This window comes from Jatropha curcas, chromosome 10 (genome assembly GCF_041381405.1).
Source record: "Jatropha curcas cultivar XTBG-Jc1 chromosome 10, XTBG_Jcur_1.0, whole genome shotgun sequence".
In the NCBI taxonomy this organism is placed as follows: Eukaryota; Viridiplantae; Streptophyta; class Magnoliopsida; order Malpighiales; family Euphorbiaceae; genus Jatropha; species Jatropha curcas.
The window spans coordinates 14,329,945-14,348,018 of record NC_143160.1 but is presented as its reverse complement, the minus strand read 5'-3'; the positions used below and the strand labels follow the sequence as shown (position 1 = coordinate 14,348,018).

The window sequence follows — 18,074 nt, the reverse complement described above, 5'->3', positions numbered from 1 at the left end:
TAGACTAAATCCAAAAACAGTTAATTTATTATGTGTGTTTGTTTTATTATGTTTCGTAACCCTAGTGTTTTGGCGGTTTCACTATTTTATTGTTTTTATTATTTTATTTCTTTTATCCTATTTGTCGTTTTGAATTCCCTTTAAAAACTGTTCTTTATTTTTTCGTCCGCCACTTAAGTGTTCTTATTTCCCTATTAATTGCTTCGCCTTCTTGCTAACAAAACGCTAAGCTGTTCTGTGTTTCGAAAATCTCAACAATGGCCGAATCAAGCTCCAGCTCTTCATCCAACTCCTTAACTGAGCAAGAACTTCAACTCCTGAAAAAGCTTTCGAAGAAATATGAGCAAAAAGAGTCGAAACAGAAAAAGCAAGAAGAGGAACCAAAGAAAGTAAAAACCGAAACTGCTACTTCAAAGAAACAAGCAGTTAGGGCACGCGACAAAGGTAAATCTGTCCTTTCTCCATATCCTCTCATGCATTCATATGTGATTGATTGGAAATTCTTTGGTAGCAATGAGTTTGATTTCAAGGAACTCTTTGAGTTTCAAGGCTGAATGAGTTTTATGTCTCTGAACAGACTGTGTTATGAAAGTTTGGTTAAAGAGTTCTACGGTTCTCTTAAAGTGAGTGGAACAGAGTCGATCTCTGTTAAGCTTAAGGGTGAGACCAAAGCGTTATCTTATGCTGATTTGGAAAAGATTTTTGATGTGCCAAATACTGGGTCTAGGGTAACAAAGATTAAGGATATTTCTAGGGTTAGTGATTATAAAAAGGAAGAATTTGTGAAGAAGATTGTGAAAAAGGGTTCTGTAGACAAACAGGGTACAATAGAGTGCTCAAACCTGACAGATAGTATGAAATGGTTGTACAAACTTATTGTACATTACATTTATCCCAAGAGTGCCTCACTCACATATGTGAACCAGGTTGAGCTGTGCATAATGTGGCACATAGTTGAGAAGAAACCCCTCAATCTATGTCATATTATTTTTGATAAGATGCAGAACAACCCTAAGAAGTTGCCCTACGGAATGATTCTTACACTAGTGTTTGAGTTTCTTAATGTTGATTTAAGGGAGAGTGATGGCTCTAGTGTTTTAAAGCTGGACAGTGGGTCATTAAAAATGAAAGATGAAGAAGGAGGAGAAGAGAAGGAGAAAGAAGAGAAGGAGAAAGAAGAGAAGGAAAAAGAAAAGAAGAGAAAAGAAGAAACTGAAAAAGAAAAGAAAGTGAAAAGAGAAGTTGGAAAAGTTGAGAAAGAAAAGGAAAGAAAAGAAGAGATTGAGAAAAAGAAGAAGAGAGAAGACAAAATTAAAAGCAAAGTTAGGAGAAACAGAGGAAGAAGAAAAGAAGGAGAAACCAGAAGAAGAAGAAGAAAAGAAGTCAGAAGAGAAAGCAGAAGAAGAAGAAAATAAGTTAGAAGAAGGAGCAGGAGAAGAAGAAAAAGAAAGGAAGGAGGAAACGGAAAAGGAGAGTGCTGCTGAGAAAGAAGCAGAATTAGAAAAGGAAGAAGAAACAGAAAAGAAAAAGGAGTCTGAGGAGATGGAAAAAGGAAAGACAGTTGAGGAAGTCAGTGATGCTGAGACAGAAAAGCTAGAAATAAGTGATGAAGAGAAATCTACTGAGGTTAAAACAGAGAAAGAATTTGAGATGTTATCAGGTCAAAGGAGTAGAGAAGCTATGCTAGGAAGGATGGAGAGAGAGCTGATAGAAGAGCACAACAAGGAACTCGATAAGGCAATAAAACATTGCAAGACTGTGATTGGACAGAATCAGTCTCTCATTGAGACCTTAGAAAGAATGAAAGATGTGAATGAAAGGAAATTAGCTACTCTGAAAGTTAAAGGCACACCCTACATTCCTACCTCAGAGAAACCAAAGAGGGTCAAGCACACTGATGGAAAACATAGGACTCATGGAAGAAAGCCACCATTGCATCCGTCTTCAAAAAGGCCAGAAAGTTCTTCTAAAACTGCTCCAGCTCAGAATTTGAGAAGTTCTAAGAGACTTAGAACTGATCCTAAGCCTCTCTAATCAGTCTTCTTGTGTTATGAACAATTTATTTTACTTTATCTTTGTAGGTTATATTGTTGGAATTCTGTTCTAATTTTCTTTTATTATGCTCTGACCTTTTTCTAACCCTTTTATATGATGACAAAAAGGGGGAGAACGCAGATATTTTGGTGTTATTTTGGTACGCACTTGGTGACCAAAGTACTTATATCTTGTTATCTTCTAATCTGCGATGCTTATTTTATTTTGGTGAGCTATATTTTATATGATAAACTGAACTGAGTGTTTTTAGAACTTAGTTTCTTATTCTAACGACTATTCTGCAGGTTGGACATAAGATTTTATTGTTCTATTTCTAATATCAGTTTCCATTCTATTCTTTTGCTCTGACCATATGCTCTGATTATTAGAACTTAGAATATCCTGTCTATCTTTGCTAGTTCTAATACTTATGCTCTAATTATTAGAACTTAGTATACCTTGCCTATTTTTTTTTTCTAAAATCAGTTTTATAAAATGTCTCCCTATTTCTAATTTTCACAAAGAGTTTTATTGCATCTATTCAGGGGGAGCAAAACACATGTTCTAAATTTGCTTCATATTAAAATCTTTTGGCATGCTTAGAACTTATATGCATAAAATTTAGGGAGAGCACATGTTCTTATGTTTGCTAAATTTATTGGTTTTGTCATCATCAAAAAGGGGGAGCTTGTTGGCTCAAGGGTCAAAATTTAATCTCGGGATTTTTGATGGTTAAAAATAAATAAATTTAAATTATATTATTTGTGCTAATATTATTTTATGCAGAATTCTTATGGAAAGAAAACGAACAAGAGAAAGTCCTACATTGTGTGTGAATATGTCCGAAGACCCTAGTGGTTAGGTTTTTTAGGATACATTGTAGGATAGAGAGAAAATTCATCTATAAGCACATAAACTATTTTTCTCTTATCAAAAATATTTTTCGGAAATTAGATTCTTCAAAATAATTTCTTTCGTAAAAATTTTGTTTTCGAAAATATGCTTTAAGAATCGAAATGATTTAATTACTTAAAACTAAAGAGATTTTATCTCGAAACGATTTTGGTAATAAATCATACATTATCTTTTTCGAAAATTCCCTTTGAAGATCTAAAGGATTTTTATTTATTCTCTTACCTAAAACGAAGAAGGATTATATCTTTTCGTTTTTAGTAAGTATCTCTTCGAAAAATATTTTCCAAATAAATTGCTTTTAAAAATCTTTTTGTTTAAGGAAGGAAAGATCGTTTTCTATTCTCTTACCAAAAAGATAAAATAAACTTTTGGTAACTAAGATTTTCGTATCTTCTAAATAAGGAAAGAAGATATTCTGATTTCAAAATGAAATATCCTCTTTCCAAAAGCGAGAGCTACATATTTCTCTATAAATAGGAGCTTCCACGTTTTGAACTATGAGGAAGAAAGAGTTTTTGTTTTAAGAGTTTTCGCCTATTGATCACATCCTTTATCTCTCAAAACTTACTCTCTAGCCCCATTTTTCTTTTTATCTTTATACTTCACGTTTTTATCTTTAAAGAGAAAAGAATTTTGATTAACTACTTTTGAAAAACGGTTCTGTGTTCTAAACGATTTTCTAATCTGATAAACTGTTTTTCCTGTGCTTATATGTGCATTTCTTTTTGTCTATTTAGATTTTGTAATCTATAGTAGACAGGCTTTTATTTGATAAACTTGTGTGTAATAGCTTAGGTTAGAAGCTATTATGAAAGAGGTTATCAAGCGACCTTCTCCTTGTGTGAGATTCTAATGTCTTGAATTGAGTTTCTGTACTCTGCCAAAAACAGAAAGGGTTGAGGTTAACTAGAACCTTTGGAAAATCTAGTGGGATAAAGGGTAGATCTAGGTGTTGATCTATTGCCTTGTACTGTTGGTTTGTCTCTTACCCTCGAAAAGAGATAACATAGTTGAGGATCTCAAGATGAGTCTTGGGGAGTGGATGTAGGCGAGTTAGTGCCGAACCACTATAAATCACTGTGTTGATCTTTTTGATTTCTGAAGTTTCGTTTGATACTGCTTTACTTACTCTCTTGTTTATATTTTAGAAATGCTAAATTGGTTAATGGTTTGATGTTCTAAAACTGGAATAAGTCTTATCTTTTCTGAACATTAGAACTCTGGAATTCTGATAAGTGAATATACCAAGTTCTAAGTAGGTCTTCTATTTACAGTATATTTCACTACTTGGGTTTCTAATCTGTTTTCTAAACCTGGTTAAGGCTCTGTGAAAAAGTTCTAATTTCAATAACTGTCTCTCACACAGTCTTATATGATTTTCTAAACTTTATGAGGAAGTTCTGAATTCTATAGCTTTTCGTCATAAAGAAGTTTTAATATTGCATAAGACATTATGAAGCAGTTCTAATTAATAGCTGCACTTTGCATAGTCTTTCTATTCTCTATAAATAGAACATTGTGAGGAAATTCTAATTCAATATCTATTCTCATAAGTTCTATATTTTTCCGCTGCACTTAGAATTTGATATTCTATTTTTTAAATTCTAAAATATTTTTAGAAAACCCAATTCACCCCCTCTCTTGGGTTGTGCCATACACATATGGGACCCACATAACAGCCCAATAAGCCTTATGTTCTATCTCAACTGGAAAGTGACACATCTTACCAAAAACAAGCCTGTAAGGGGACATACCTATGGGTGTCTTATAGGCTGTCCTATAAGCCCACAAAGCATCATCAAGTTTAAGGCTCCAATCCTTTTTATTCAGCTTCATTGTCTTCTCTAGGATAGACTTCACCTCTCTGTTAGATACCTCAACCTGCCCACTTGTTTGAGGATGATAAGCTGTAGACACTTTATGAAAAACGCCATATTTCTTTAATAATGCCTCCATAGCTCTATTACAAAAATGAGTGCCTCTGTCACTAATTAAAGCTCTTGGAATTCCAAATCTGCTAAAAATGTTGACTTGATAAAATCTACAACAGCTTTAGAATCATCAGTTCTAGTGGCTTAAGCTTCCACCCATTTAGAAACATAATGCACAGCAAGAAATATATAAGTAAAACCAAAAGAAGGAAATAGACCCATGAAATCAATACCCCACACATCAAAAATCTCACATACAAGTATTGGGGTTTGAATCATTTCATTTCTACGAGATATAGTTCCTGTTCTTTGACATTGTTCACAATTTTTGCAGAAAATATAAGCATCACGAAATATGGTAGGCCAATAAAAACCACAATCCAATATCTTCCTACCTATTCTCTTAGGTCCAAAATGCCTCCACATGCAAATGAATGACAAAAAACCAGAATTGACTTAATCTCATTATCAGGAACACACCTCCTAATAACTTGGTCAGAACAAAATTTCCATAAATATGGTTCATCCCATACATAATACCTAGACTCACTTTTCAATTTTTCCTTTTTAGCTCTATTCAAATCAGAAGGCATAGTTTTAGTAACCAAATAATTTACCAAATCAGCGTACCAAGGGATCATACCTTGTAGTTCAAAAAGCTGTTCATCAGGAAATAATTCCTGCAAAGGAATTGGATCCTCTTATGTTACTAACCTGCTTAAATGATCTGCTACCAAATTTTCAGCACCTTTCTTATCTTTAATTTGAAGATCAAATTCTTGCAAAAGAAGAATCCATCTAATTAACCTTGGCTTTGCTTCCTTCTTTGCTAAGAGAAACTTTAAAGCTGCATGATCAGAAAACACAATCACTTTAGAACCAAGCAAATATGACTGAAATTTATCTAAAGCAAAAACAATGGCTAAAAACTCTTTTTCAGTCATGGAATAATTGCGCTGTGCTGAATTTAATGTCCTGGATGCATAATAAATCACATGAAAAAGCTTTTCCACACGCTGCCCTAAGACAGCTCCCACTGCATAATTACTTACATCATACATTATTTCAAATGGTTTAGTCCAGTTAGGAGCCTGAATAATAGGAGGTAATGACAATATTAACTTTATCTTGTTAAAAGCCTCCTTGCATTCTTCACCAAACTCAAATTTAACATCTTGTTGCAAGAGCCTAGATAAAGGTATTGCTATCTTAGAAAAATCCTTGATAAACCTTCGGTAGAAACCTGCATGACCAAGAAAAGAGTGCAATTCCCTCATAGTTGTGGGGTAAGGTAAATTCACAATTAAATCAATCTTTGACTTATCTACCTCAATATCCCTATTAGAAACAACATGCCCCAAAACAATTCCTTGTTCTACCATACAATGACACTTTTCATAATTCAAAACAAGATTTTTTTCAATGCATCTCTCAAGAACAAAAGATAAATTATGCAAACATGCATCAAATGAATCTCCATACAAGTAAAATCATCCATGAACACCTCAATGCAATTTTCAATAAAATCTAGAATATGCTAACCATACGTCTCTGAAATGTTACAGGTGCATTACAAAGTCCGAATGGCATTCTTCTAAATGCAAAAGTTCCAGAAGGACAAGTGAAGGTAGTCTTCTCTTGGTCCTCTGGTGTTATCAAAACTTGATTATATCTCGAAAAACCATCAAGAAAACAGAAATAAAACTTACCTATTAACCGCTCAAGCATCTGATCAATGAATGGTAATGGAAAGTGGTCCTTCCTTGTTGAAGAATTTAACTTGCAGTAATCTATGCACATACGCCATCCACTTTGAATCCTTGTTGGAACAAGCTCATTATCTTGATTTGCTACAACAGTGACACTTGATTTCTTTGGCACAACTTGAATCGGACTTACCCATTTACTGTCTGAAATTGGGTAAATCACCCCAGCATCCAATAGCTTCAAGATTTCCTTCTTCACAACTTCCATCATTTGTGGGTTCAACCTCCTTTGAGCCTCTCTACTTGGTTTAGCACCATCTTCTAACAAAATCTTATGCATACACTCCGATGGACTTATGCCTTTGATGTCAGCTAATGTCCAACCAATAGCTTCTTTGTGCATCCTCAAAACTCTTATCAATCTTTCTTCTTGAATCTTTGTTAATTTACTTGAAATGATAACCAGAAGTGTCTCATTATCTCCCAAGTAAATATACTTTAAATGGTCAGGCAACGGTTTGAGTTCAAGAGCTGGTGCATCTAAAATAGAAGGCAATAGTTTTGTGTGAGGAGGTAAATCAATCTTAGAAACTCCATACCTTTTTGGAACTACTGGTAATGACTGTAATGCCATTACTGCATCTTGAACCTCTGCACTTAGTGGCTGATTGGTATTATCTTCATGAATTCCTTGACTAATCACCACTTCTAACTCATCCTCATTGCTTAACTCAAAGACATCCTGCACAAATCTATCAATTACATCAATAGAAAAAATAGAATGATCATCAGTAGGATGCTTCATGGCATCAAAAATATTAAATTTAACAACTTCTCCATCAAACTCCATGGTTAAAGTGCCACCATCCACATCAATCTTTGTCTTGGCAGTTATTAGGAAAGGTCTTCCGAATAAAATCAAAGCAGAATTTGACGTGGGAACAGCATCCCCCATATCCAAAATGTAAAAATCTGCTGGAAAAATTAGTTGTCCAACCTGCACCAAAACATCCTCAACTACTCCCATAGGGTAAGCATTAGAACGATCAGCCAATTGAATAATAACACTGGTTTTCTTCAAAGTGTTCAAATTCAAAGTTTGAAAAACTGAATATGACATAACATTAATAGATGCTCCTAAATCTGCCATTGCTCGTTCAAATTTAGAATCACCTATTCTACATGGGATAGAAAACGAACCTAGATCTTTACACTTAGGGGGTAATTTCCGTTGAACAAATGCTGACACATTTTCTTCCGACACTAACTTTTTCATTATTCCTCAACTTGTGCCTTGTAGTACACAATTCTTTAAGGAATTTTGCATACTTGGGGATTTGTTTGATCGCCTCAACTAAAGGTATATTAACCTCTACTTTTCTGAAAGTCTCCAAAATCTCTTGTTCTTGTTCTTCTTTCTTTGTCTTGGCCAACCTACTAGGAAATGGAGGAACATAATTATTAGCATCATTAACTTTAAGTTTAGAATTTACCTCAACTTCAGGAACCTCACAATCCTTTGCACCCTACTGCTTCTTTTTCCTTGACTCGTGTACAACTTGATTATCAACTTCTTTCCCACTTCGTAAAAGTATAGCACTTGCATTTTCTCTGGGGTTTATCACTGTTTGTGATGGAAGCTTACCGGAACCTTGAGCTTCAAGTTTACCCACAGATGAAGCTAACTGACCAATTTGCTTCTCTATGTTCTGAATGCTATTCCTAGTCTCTTGTTGAAATTGTTGTGTATTATGAGCTAAAGCCTTAACAATTTCATCAAGTGACATACCTTGATTTTGGGAAGAGGAAGGCAATTAAGTTACTTGTGGTCTTTGCTGTTGGTATCGATTTTGTACCGGTTGATTCCCATAGCTCAAATTTGGATGGTCTCGCCATCCTGGATTATAAAAGTTAGAATAGGGGGTCAGACCTGCGTTGTTGCTGTCCAAAATTACCTACTGCATTGGCATGTTGCACTAATTCATCCTCTTGGAGTGTAGGACACATATTAGTAGCATGACCCAAAGCAGAACAAATTCCACATGCCTTAACAGTTTGAATATTCCCTACAGCCAATTGTCTCACTAAAGAAGTTAAATCAGAAATTTGTTTCTCAAGATTAGATGTACTTACCTCATTAACCTTTTTAGGTGTGTGATCCATTCTCATTCCAAACTGTTGAGAATTTGTTGCCATGTTAGCAATTAGCCTCCTTGCATCTTCCGGTGTTTTGTCAACCAAAGCCCCTCCACTAGTAGCATCTATCATGCTACGGTCCATTGGTAGAAGTCCTTCATAGAAATATTGGATCAGAAGTTGCTCACTAATTTGATGATGAGGGCAGCTTGCACAAAGCTTTTTGAACCGTTCCCAATACTCATACAAACTCTCTTCATTGTATTGTTGAAAGCCACAAATTTCTTTTCTTATGTTGGCAGCCCTTGAAGCAGGAAAGTACTTCTCTAGAAACATTCGCTTCATCTCATTCCATAAGTTGATAGATCCAGAAGGAAAGTAATACAACCAATTCTTAGCTTTGTCTTCCAATGAGAAAGGAAAAGCTCAAAGCTTAATTTGCTCCTCTGAAACTCCCTAAGGTTTCATGCTAGAAAACACCACGTGAAACTCTTTTAAATGCTTATGTGGATCTTCACCTGAAAGACCATGGAACTTAGGCAACAAATGGATTAGTCCAGATTTCAATTCAAAAGCAACATCTAAAGTAGGAAATTGAATGCACAAAGGTTGCTGATTTAGTTCAGGTGTAGCCAATTCTTTCAAGGTTCTGGTAGCCATGGTATCAATTTCAGAATCTGAATCTGAAATTGATTCCCTCGGAGAATTGTTTGAACTATCAGTAATCGTCCGTTCAGATGAGGCTTGACTCAAATTAGCTTGTTTAGCTTTTTTAGCTAATTTTCTCAAACGTTTAGCTGTTTTTTCTACTTCAGGATCAAAAAGAATTTCACCAGATTGAGACTAAAATCTTAAATTTTGTGATATTTTGTAAAGGGAAAAAGGGGGGTTGGCTTTTGAAAATTCACTTAAAGAAATCAAAATAAAACTGACTGTTAAACTTAAATTGGAGCTCAATCTAATAAACATTCAATTCAAGGCAATCTATAATCCATTGTATAAATGATCACAGACAAATTTTGAATGAATTACTCTTTGAATACTTAACTGAAACTTATCAATAAGCATAATAAATTCGCTGACTTCCCTATTACAGTTAATTTGAGCCCATCACCCTTATTAACTCTAATTAGTAAATGAGCAGATATTAAGTAATCATTTTCAATCTAATAAAAGGATTAATGATAGGAAGTAGTTAAATTTGAACTGTAATTTAAAAAGCATAAATTATTTAATTCAACCCTATTGTTTCTTTAGATTATTACCGAAAACTTAGAACATAATCGGTAAAACCTAATTGCTACTAACACTCAATCTTTCACAACAATTACGGATTATGAAGATGAAATAGCACTTAATCCTACCAAATAATTAACTAATAGGCCTTTTTAGCAAATCACCCAATAGAATTAACACCTTAATCGCAAGAAACAACAGATATTCAAAGAACAATTATTTAAATTAAGAACAAGTCTCACAATTATACATATGGAAATTGAATGCCTTGAACTGAACTAAGAAATTAGTCACTCATATTCATGGCTTTTAGTCACTAAAACAAAAGAATACAAAACAAAATCTCAAATTAGATGATGAACTATGTGGGAAGAAAAATGTGCCTCTGCTGCTCCAGAATCGCAACTATATATAGCCTCTCAAAAGACCTAAAGAATCTCTAATCACTTGGGAACTTTAAAAAACAAGTCAACAGAAATCTTTATTGTTCTGATTTCTCTCCCATTTTGCAGCAACTTCCTTTTCGAATCTGATTCTGACTTCTTCAACAAACTTGCAGATCTCCTTCTCACCTTTCTAACGAACTAAGGCTCGCCCAAAACGGACACTCACAGCAGAAGATACGACCTAAAAACCAAATTAGGTGAAGCAGATATTTATGCTCAAAACGTGATCTTTTATGGCATTTTTGACAATCAAAACGACCTCACTTCATTTAGTTGTCTTCACAGCAACTGTAGGGCCATCTTCTAAGATTCAAATGGGCCTAGACTGAGCTAATTTTGACTCTTGGAGCTCCAGATATGTCTTAAACAATAAAACTCCTTCATGCATGTTCATTCATGACATTTGTTCTAGATTCAAAGCTCTTTTTGATGAATGTCAAAGCTGAATTGAATCTTGCCTCCTCTTAGAAATTTGTAGAGCTCCTTTCTATCTTTCCAACGAATCATGAATCAATCAATTTGAACACCTATACATTCAGTTATGCCTGTAGAAGCAAACAATGGTCAAAATATTAACAATGCTAAAAATTCCTCAATTAAATGGTATTATTCAAAAAAATAACTTAGATCATGTCTAATTGATAAAAATTGTTCAACCAACTGATTTAAGCTTGAAAACAACTTAAAAATACCAAAAATATTAAGAATAAAAGTGACAATTTATGCACATATCAGATAGCAAATCCTATAGAAAAGGGGAAAAAAAAATCCCAATTGAATATAACTCCTAATTTTTTTTGAATAAAATAGAACTCATAAGTTATTAGAATCAAAAGTGATTACATCCAAGATGATAGCAGGAGTTAGACTTCACTCTACAAAACCAGACAAAGACACAGCAGCCCGTGCAAGAGCCTGATTTGACTGGTTAGCTAATTTTTTAACAAATAAAACAGAAATAATTGACAGCTCTTCCATGGGAGTTTTACAATCAGTAATGAGAGAACGAATGTAGCTATTATCGATCTCAGTTTTCTTCAATGCTTGGACTAAAATCTGACAGTCCAACTCAAGAACAATTTGCTGAACTCTCGAAACTTCAACCAACTAAGGGCTTCTCGAAAACTAAGAACCTCAGCAGTTAAAGCATCAAGAGTCACGTGAATAGGGACCATAGCACCTCCTAGACAGCCACCATCAACACCTCTAACTATCCAACCAACCCAGATTTCTTCGAACCTAGATCAAAAGCAGCATCAACATTACATTTGACCAAAGGAAACATTGGAGGGCACCATTTAACCATGGGAGGCTCATCGACGACAGGAGCAACATGTGCAGTAGTGGCATTTATACTTCTCCATTCATGCAAAAGGGAACCAGCATGAAAAGAAAGGGCTTTTTCCCAGAATGGTGTTTTGAAAAAAGCTAATTCCTTAAATGTTGTTCTGTGAAAAATATTTAATAAAATGGTATTTTGCTGACATTTCAAAGGCTTTTGTTCCAATCACAGTATAACAAATGCATTGTTACACTATGACTACAACAAAACTAATAAATTTTAATTTATTTTAACGTTTCCTAGTAGCTTTACAGAATAATATTCTCTCTCGTTTCCTTTAGTTGAATGTTAGACTATAAGTAAAATAATGTCACAACGTCAGGAAAATATTCTTTGGCTAGATTCCCACGCAAACGTAAAGTTTCAATTGTTTCACTTACAGTGTCCCAATTTATGGGTGAGATTCCCACGCCAAAGAAAATATTGCTATTGTGTCATTGTTAGTGTAACAATATGAAAGAGATGTTTATGGGGAAGGTAAATATTCTTATAGTGTAAGAAGTGCAAGAAGTGTAAATAATGAAAAGAAAGAAATGTGCAAGAGGTGTAAGAAGTGAAAAAAAAAAAAAGAAATATGTAGTAAGTGCAGGAGAATATTTACTATTCTACTATTTGAATCTGTAAAGCTTTGCGGATAGTTGTATGTATATGTAAAGGAAATAATTTCGTTTCTCCCACTTATCACACAGGCGAGTGCTTCTCGTTCTCGCTTTGGTGATGTTTGAATTTTTTATTGCTAATATATTTTATTACATATTTGTTAATTGACTAAATATTTTATTATGTTTGGATATGATCTTTTTCTTATTATATTGTGTATTTGTTTTGTTTTAGGCTCGACATTAAAAGTAAAAGTGATCCTCTTATTTAAAGGCAAGCACTTGTATTTATATGTCAAATCCATTTTAATTTAATTTGTTGTTTTGCTTTATTTTTTTTTTCAAGAATTAATTATCCATATCAGTGAACTATTATTTTATAAAAAAAAAGTGAAAATATGACTTTGATGAATAATAACGTACATTATTTTTTTGGAAGAGTTTGTATTAATTTTAAAAACGTGTAAGAGGAGGTTGTATTTTTTTTTTTTAAGAATTAATTATCCATCATAATCTTGTTAAAAAGACAGCTCATAATATTTGAGTTTGACATAAAGTGAAGTAATTGAAAAAATGAATCTGTAATTATTACTTTACTATGATTATTACTTTAATATGACGTAGAGTTAAATATCTTCTCTTCCTTCCTTTATTGTAATGCTTGATAGAGTTAAGTATAAATTTAATATGATTTGTTTTGATTATTTCACGTTTATGATTGCTGTAATCATACTTTATTAAATATGATTTGTTAAAACGTGTGATGCTTGCTGTAATCATTATTTGGTTATATGAAATATAAAAAAAATAATTATAACTTTTGACTCGTTTATTTGTTAAATAAAATAGTAATGTGCATTATTATTTTGGAATAACAAGAGTATTTCATATATGATTTTTTGCTAAAACATATATACACATAAGAAATATAGGTACTTAATATTGAGCATTAATTTTGTATAATTGGTAGATGGTTGCAACTATACTCAGCATGAGAGTATTTAGAGGAGAATATGCAAAATAGAAAGTCAAAGAAATGTTTAAAGAAATATATGCACTTAAAATAAATCTGAAATCCAAAAATTTGCAAGAGCACGTGATCAGCGTTAGCGACATATTGAAAAAGATAATTAATACTGGCTATAATATTAACGAGGCAGAGAAAGTGAATGCCAAAAGTATGACAATCCCTTTGTGGTATTTTCACTTGCTAATAATATTTGGAATCAACATTATGTGAAAACATATGATAAATTTGTAATTGTGTTTCTGTATGAGTGTACAAAAGATCATAAGAATGAATCGTGGCAAAAAATTTCTACACACGTATCGGTATCCCAAATCATTTATTGTAAACGTGAAAATGTAACGCTTGTATTATATCACCCATATTAGATTTTGTGGGTAGTTGTATAATGTATTATTAGTTATGTAAAAAATTGTACTAAAATTTAATAGTTTGAGTACTTTTATTTTAGAATTTATTTTCATAATGTATTGAATTTCAAATAGAATTATGAATTTTAATAAACTTATTATTGTTGTTTATCAATTTAAAAATATAATTCTTCTAAATGAAAATATATTAATTATTTTCGGGAACAAATCACTTTTGCAGAGTAAATATCGTACAAGCTGAGAAAAACCTACTTAAGGTATTGCCTCAGTTCTTTACTTGCAATATTTGTTAAAAAGATGTTGATTTTATTTCTATTAATATGATATCAATCAATATTCTTGTATTATAGATAATATAACATTTTAAAATAATAAATGTACGTATTGTTAAATTAATGAGGATGAAGATAAATAAATATTAAACAAAAGTTGGACACCTAAATTTGTAACTTTGTAAATTTAGTTGAATTAAGGAACTTTTTCATCCAATAGTAGAAGAATATCCTATGGCACGAATATCTAATGAAAGACAAGCAAGAGTTGTGACAATCGATAAATATTTTGATCCGAATGAGATGCGTGGTTTGGGAGGAAAAGAGAATTCAAAAATGTTAAAAATTGTTCATGGATGATGCAATCCAAAGTAGGCCATATTTTTCATGGGCCTCATAGCATCGATAAGGCAATCTTTGACCCATGTACAATATTTGATGAAACAAAATGGGGTAGATTATGGAAAATTAGATGTGAACTAGAAGCATATTGTTGGTACCATGAGATATTTATTCCAAAAGTTCATTCTGCTATTTTACCCCGGTCTATAAGAGCAGAGATTGCAAGGGCGAAAGAACAATTGAAAATTAAAATAAATATTATGCAGAAACGACTTGATGAATATCATTTAGAACCAAGTCTTTGTTGCAGTTCAACTACAAGAACTGAAGAAGTAGATATTTTAGATTTTTCATCTGATAATAGTGATGATGAATTCCAAAAGTATTTACCTTATTGCTTACCACGTTGTTGTTAGTAAACTGAGATTATGCTATATATGTACATATATTAGGTGTATGTTGTATATCTATTACATAATAATAACTTTTATTATTACCTTAAAAGAATAATCGATTTATTTTCATTATTATTTTGAATTTATATTAAGTTAATTCCATTTCTGTATTTATTTGATATATTGCTTGTTCGATTTCTGTTTCAGCTTGGGCAATAAAATAATGGCATCTGGATACCATAAAAGAGATTATATTAGTCCTAAACTATAAGATACTAGTTTGTTGCATCACCAACGTCGTCATAGATCTGAGGCTATATGTTATGGAGATGCTGATATGCCAGTTTTATGGTGCAAACATTTTGGGGCTACTGTACACCTGTCGGATGATGTAGATGCATGCATAATTCCATTTTTCCAATCTAATGGATTTTATGGAGTATCACGACTTGTTTCTTTCAACTGGACTATCATCTAATCACTGCACCTGTTGAGAGATGGTAACCAGAGACTCACACCTTCATGATGCCCGAGGGAGAGTGCACCATCACACTTCAAGATATTGTCGTACTTACAGGTTTGCCTATTGACGGTGATGTTGTGATTAGCAATACTTTCCTAGAGTGGGCAGATGTGTGCGAGGAATTACTAGGTGTGCGATCGAGACGTCAATATTTAAGGGGTGGTTTTCTTACTACGTCTTAGCTAGTGGAGCAATTAAATGAGGTCCCTGTCAGTGCCGACTTAATCACTTTACAGAGGCATGCACGAGCATATATCATGAGACTAATAGGTGGATCCTTATTAAGTGATAAGACTTCAACAAGAGTCTCCCTCATCTATTTGCCTTTATTTGCTGATCTTGATAGGGCAGGAAATTATAGTTAGGGTGGGGCAGTCTTAGCCTATTTGTATATGGAGCTATGTCATGCAATTGATCCTTCAGTCTTAGTAATTAGCGCTACCTTATTTATTCTTCAAATTTGGGCATATGGGAGAGATTTACAATAATTGCTCCTACTATTATTGATCCTAACCCTTGCCCTAATGATGCTAGGTAGTAGGTAATTTAAAATTGAACGAAACTTTTATCCAAATGAAAATGCCATATAAATATTGCTTCTGTTATTTTATGGCAGGAGGAGCAATGCTCATCAAATAATAGAGGTCACTACCCAAGTTCTTGTTCATATTAGATACCAATTTGATAGGACATCATATCAGCAGGTATGATACCTCATTATTTTCACCATAAGTTATTTATTGTCCCATTCTTGAAACTAGTAATTGAAAAATTTTCTATACTTATTTTGAATTATAGATAAGATGGCAACCATACTCTGATGAGGTTGTTAAAGCACTCGCAGCATATTGTCTACAAGGTCGTGGTATTTGGAGAGCACAAGTCCCTTTGCTATGTTTTCATATTGTTGAGTGGCATTATCCAAATAGGGTGATGCATCAATTCGGGATGCAGCAGCCAATCTGTAGGCAGCCCCAACATTCTAATGACCTTCAACTGACAGATCTATGACAGTCTGAGTCTAACTAGATTGCGGCCCATACAATTTGGTTTTCACTTTGGGAGAGTCACAGTAATAGAGTTGTTCCTGGCGTACCTGCTACACATCCACTTCACTATCATTCCCATTATTTAGAGTGGTATCGTCGAGTAACTCGACGTTGGATTTCACATGCTGGAGCTGCCTTAAGAGCAATTATGAGTATGCAAATATATATAATTTTATACTGTAGAGGTACTTGACGAGTAAAATATCAATATGATAATTGTTGGAATTTTTTTTTATATGTCTACTATCAGGAGGATGGCTTAGAGGATGCCCGTATTAGACTTATGACACCATCTCTGCAAAATATTACTTCTATACTACGCTCAATAAATGCTATGTTTTGCGCCTTGGAGGAGGAAAACGGATCACCATGATGCCTCCACCACAACTAGCACCTCCTGGTCTGATAATAGGCGATATGCAGGATGACCCGGAAGTTCAAGTACCACAGCCACAATTTTGACGTCAACATTATAGGGCTGCACGAAAAAAGGAGGTTCTTATTTCGAATGTAGTTGAATGTGATTGCGTTCCCTACCCAGTTGCATTTCATTCTTTTGCTACATATACCGATGATGTTGGTTAGTCATCATTTGCTGGAGAACAAATGGATACAAACCACAATCAAACAAACACTTTTCGACCCAGCGTTCATTTGATATGACTGGTATTTCTGTGCCCACTCCTTCAGGTTAATAGGCCCCGTGGTCGACATATATGCCTAACATGCCATAGTGGCAGACTCCTATTAATGTCGGGTTTGCACTATTTGCACTCATATCATCTTAGAATCCTCCAAGTACACATGAAGCTCCATTCGTATCAAGTGCATCCGATTTCCTTTTTAGACAATGTGAGAGTAGTGATCATACTATGACACAATAAGATGCTGAATCTTTACAATCGTCTGAATCACAGAATCAAACTCTAGATTTGAGCATCACCATGTCTGATGCGCCTGCTCCAAAAAACTAGTCTCCATCAATTGTTGAGCCTCACTCACATGCTCATGAACAATGTAGACATGGAGTTGGGGGTTGGATTGCACGATTACAGAGACCAAATTGGAGAAGGCATCCAACTTGCGGTACATGAGGACATCACTGGCTTCATATTTTTTATATATGTGTACCACTCTCTGCAGTACTTTGACAATGTTTTATTATATGTAACTAATGGATAATTTTAAATGATGTTTGATGATGATATTTTATTAGGTACCTAAATTCCATATTCTTATTGAACATACATAAAATTAAAATCAAAGCCACATTCCATTACTATAAGATATTAGCTAGATAACACATTGGACTCGAAAAGACAACTCAAATCTGAGTCACTTCGTGGCTATCCAATTTGAACATGTTTGTTTATGACTGCCAGATTTTCCACATCTTGAACAATGGATTCTTGATGTACTATCGAGCTTAGCAACTTTTCAATCCATCTCATTATGAATTTGAGATGATTTTGGTCTACCTTTGTTCTGTGTTCGTGACACATTTGGGACAAGTGGCTTACCATCTGTAACGGGCCAATAGTTAGAATGTCCGAGGGTATGAAACATGTATTCATATCATTTTAAGGATTCCTCTAGTGTAAAATACTTATCCACGAACTGTGTATAATCAATGGCTTTTGAGTTGCATGCAGCTATTGTATGAGAACAAGGAATCCTAATCTCTTGAAATTTGCCACACATACATGTCCCATCCTGAAGCTTAACAACTTACTTTCCTCCTTTCTTTCCG

At 33.8% G+C, this 18,074-nt stretch overlaps 1 protein-coding gene, 1 non-coding gene and 1 pseudogene across 2 annotated transcripts; 2 read left to right on the top strand and 1 right to left on the bottom strand.

Moving 5' to 3' along the window:
* Positions 1 to 225: 225 nt before the first annotated feature.
* LOC149493158 (uncharacterized) lies at positions 226 to 8,373 on the bottom strand. Its single transcript, XM_089715422.1, has 6 exons — positions 8,117 to 8,373; positions 7,916 to 8,020; positions 6,590 to 7,764; positions 5,595 to 6,255; positions 4,704 to 4,963; positions 226 to 317 (listed from the first exon to the last, which is right to left on the bottom strand). Exons 1-6 carry the CDS (start codon positions 8,371 to 8,373, stop codon positions 226 to 228), a joined length of 2,550 nt encoding a protein of 849 aa, XP_089571548.1.
* Positions 8,374 to 8,912: 539 nt separating this feature from the next.
* LOC149493157 (small nucleolar RNA R71) lies at positions 8,913 to 9,019 on the top strand. The gene has a single exon (XR_016318615.1). It is a non-coding gene; the product is annotated as a small nucleolar RNA R71 (small nucleolar RNA).
* A 6,070-nt stretch (positions 9,020 to 15,089) lies between these two features.
* Positions 15,090 to 16,786, top strand: LOC149493156 (serine/threonine-protein phosphatase 7 long form homolog; annotated as a pseudogene).
* Positions 16,787 to 18,074: the final 1,288 nt, after the last annotated feature.